General features: G+C 35.9%; 1 protein-coding gene across 1 annotated transcript; it reads left to right on the plus strand.

Moving 5' to 3' along the window:
* The first annotated feature begins 1153 nt into the window (after positions 1-1153).
* Positions 1154-1764, plus strand: LOC120625979. The gene is made up of 2 exons (XM_039893261.1): positions 1154-1299; positions 1545-1764. The coding sequence occupies exons 1-2, from the start codon at positions 1154-1156 to the stop codon at positions 1762-1764; spliced, it is 366 nt and encodes a 121-aa protein (XP_039749195.1).
* Positions 1765-3976: the final 2212 nt, after the last annotated feature.

Raw genomic sequence — 3976 nt, forward strand, 5'->3', positions numbered from 1 at the left:
TACTACTCCGTAATGCAACATCGACAACAGCGCGCGAACCCCGAACGAACGGTATGATTCAGAAGTAACACTTCTGTAAGGTGACATAACACTGTGCGATCATCGATTTTTGTATGAATTGTATTATTACTGAATTTGGAAAAGTCGTAGAACAAAAGTAGTTACTTTTAATGACATAAACCACAAGGCCCAGCGATTTTGGTATTTTGTATTGAACCCTGTATAGGGATTAACGGAAACATATATTCTGACTGACATATAACTCAACGAGTTGCGAAGCTAAATTGGCTAAGAACGGGGCGCATAGCTCGAGGTACTAATAAACGTTGGGACCCCAAGGTGCTGGGATGGCTGGCGACCCCACACCTGTAAACGCAGCGTTGGTCGACCTCTAAAGAGGTGGACAGACGACATCAAGCGAGTCGCTGGGAATATCTGAAAACAAGCAGCCCGTCCACGGGATATTAGAACTCTCTACAAAAGATGATGATTGTGATGATGATAATATAAGGATTATTATATTGATATTTTCACACTCCAAGGTGTTTGCCGTCTGTCCATCTTGTGTGTGGTCTACCACGACTGTTTATTCATTAGGAATACAACACCACAAGCATTTTAGGAATAAAAATTTCATTGTTCTCCCGACCTGAGGACCTGAGCCGTTGCTTAACCATAACAGAATCCGAATATCAGGGTAGACCTGAGCCGAATAAGTAGATCTAAATTCCAAAAACCTTGTCTCAGCTGTGAATCCAACCCAGGCCTTATAGTAGCCATATAAGGCTAGGATTGAAATGTCCGGACAGACCCCAGCACTGCGCAAGGAAGTTAAAAAAAATGTATTAAACACAATTTGCACAACTTTACAAAATTTCCAATCAATGTCACTCAAAACCATATTATGGCTGGTTATTAATCCAGAGATGGCGGCACTGACGCACTAAAAATGCAAGAAATCATGCAACGTCGTTTACATGATTTCTCGCATATTTTGCTAGTGCGTCAGTTGTAACGTTGTAATTCAGATTCGTATGTACTAGGAAATGTACACAGACTATATCTTACACATAATATGGTAGGTACTTGAATTTTGTAAAAAATTATGGGAATGGGTTAAACCTTATTTAGGAGTAAATAAACGGTAAAAATAATGACTAACTTGGACAGAAAGAACATTAATATAACCGTTAACAACACCACTATAGAACAAGTAAGGAAATATGTCTATTTAGGGCAGAAGATCAGGATGCGCAAGGATAACCAAAATAATGAGATTCACAGACGAGTAAGGCTCATGTAGGCGGCCTACTCCAAACTGAACTATATTTTTAAGATGAAAATCTCAGCAGAACAAAAAGCCAAGATTTTCAACCAGTGCATCCTACCAGTGCTCACTTACGGAGCCGAAATCTAGGTATTCACCAGGGAAATCATCTACAAGTTGCAAGTGGCCCAGAGGGCAACTGAACGAAAACTGGTGGGCGTGACACTGAGGGATCATAAAACAAATGAATGACTTCGAGATCAAAGTAAAGTTGCAGATGTATCAAGACAAGTAGCGTATGGACGTGGGCCGGACATATAGCTTGGAAGGAGAACGCTTGGTGCAAACGTCTCCTCGAATGGAAGACATGGGGAGAAAAGTGCCCTCATGGACGACCACAAATGCGCTGGAAGGACGACGTGAAGAAGGTAGCCGGTTCGAATTGGATCCACACAGCTCAATGTCGCGAGAAGTGGAAGATCTTGAAGGAGGCCTAAATCAATTTGGTTGAACAAGGCTAAAGAAAAAGAAGAAGTTTACCTTCAGCGATTTTTATGTGTCAATTATTGTAGATAATTTAATGCCTTCAAATAAAAAGCATGTAAACGACGTTGCACTGTGTAATTCAGATTGGTAGTAGGTACGGTTTTGGAAATAGCGCCATGAGAGGTGACGTTGCTTCCATGTAGGAAATGCATATATCTACATGAGCTCAGATACTTACGAGTAGATATATCTGTTCTTAGTATTATAGTCGTTATATTATTATTACATTATCTTTATTTACCATATATCTATTCTAACATACTTTTGTGTTCTTTACACAACGACACAAATTTATAAATTCAATATATTTTTTATGGCCAAATATTTACTATTTATGTATATAATCATAATACATATAATAATTAATATAAACTAAAATGATGGAATAAGCCGTTTACTATTATTAAGTATTACTCCGAATTGCCCCATTCTCCTGTACATATTTCAGTATCACCAACCAACAAGTTCATACTCTCACGGCTCCTTTACACGCAATATGTGCCTATTCAAAAATTTAACTTTCTTGTTCGCATGTAGGTTCTTCGCTTCGGGTTCTAAATTATTAATAACAAGCTAACGTGCGCTGGTTATGGGTGACTTTACGTGGTATTATAATGTATAGGCTCACCTACCTAATTTGGAAAACGGTGCTATACACACTTTAATAAAAACTTTAATATGTTGAGCACTTTTTGATCAGCGCTTTTAATTATAGAGAGCAGTGTTCGTGCTCAGACCTACTAAAAAGTAGGTATTTGCATAATAATAATAATAATAATATTGCTAGCTGTTGCCAGTGGCTATATCCTCGTTTTCCCGCGTTTTTTTTAAATCCCGGGGAACCGTACATTAAAGTAGCCTGTGTGAGTTTCATGTGTGTGTAATTCTCCTTTTCAAATTTCAGTCAAATTGGTTCAGTAGTTTTCGTGTAAAAGACTAACGTTCAACAATCCATCGAAATATTGACTGATTGACTGATAATTAGAACTTTTCCAGTAGTTCTTGTATGAAAATTTATCTATGCATCCTTACAAATTTAATTATTATGATAAATTAGTGGATAAATCATGATTATGTTGATCATTAATTTGATGATTTGACTGATAGTATGTAGTATGACACAATACATCACAATCCACCCAGCTGTAGCACGCCACAGCAAATAAAACTATAAAGCTGAAGATTTTGTGGGGGTCTAGTTAATCTCAGAAATTTTCAATCTGTAAAATTATTTTCGAAGCTCGCTCATTGAGGATAGCTTTAGGTTTAACATTAAATAGCACTTTGATTTACAGCTTACCCGGGTAAAACATGGCAGCATAGCTTTATTTATTTATTAATTTATATTCTTATTCTAATACTATCATTACAGAATACTCAAACCTAATGCGACGGTGTAGCTTTTTAAAAGAAAATCTTAACATCCTTATGCTATATCCTATGCTATATAATTACCTATTCACTTAACAAATAACCCACATTGCGAATTGTCCTTGTGAATTCACTCAGAGCGCAACAATACAAATCACATTGATCTGATATGACATTGAGGATGAAAACTACTCCCGGTTTAAAAAAATATTTTTCATCTGATAGCTCTTTCACTGAGGAAGATTATAGGATACATTTTTTAAGAATAGCGCGGCTGTGTCAATTATATATAAAGACAAGATCTTATTTTTTCTATACTTTACTACGTTTCAGCAAAAGTTAAATATACAGTTATAATTCTTTGTTTCTCTTTCGTTTTTGGATTATTTAAAACGTTGCACCTTTCTTTTCTACCCGACTAGAAAGTAATATGTTTAATTTTCTTTGCATGTATTGTTGTTTGTGACGACCCTATGAATCGATTTTGGTATATATTTGGCTTCCTCTCACAACCAGAATAATGTTCGTCAACAAATTTAATTTGGCGGATTTGACAGTCCATAATAGGCGAAGAAAATAATTATATTTGAGAAAAAAAGTTCTGAATTTATATTAGTATGAAATGAAAAATCTCAATTTGTATATTCCGAAAGTTGTACATAACATATATTATGAAGTTAAACTATTTTTGTCTATTCTGAACCCTGTTTTGAACCCTGTTGTGAGTTCCACTAAGAAGTGGAAAGAGAGCTTTAAAAATATTAAATTTCTCCGTAGTCGGGTTACAATTTT

The sequence above is a fragment of the Pararge aegeria genome, chromosome 8, assembly GCF_905163445.1.
Source record: "Pararge aegeria chromosome 8, ilParAegt1.1, whole genome shotgun sequence".
Taxonomy (NCBI): domain Eukaryota; kingdom Metazoa; phylum Arthropoda; class Insecta; order Lepidoptera; family Nymphalidae; genus Pararge; species Pararge aegeria.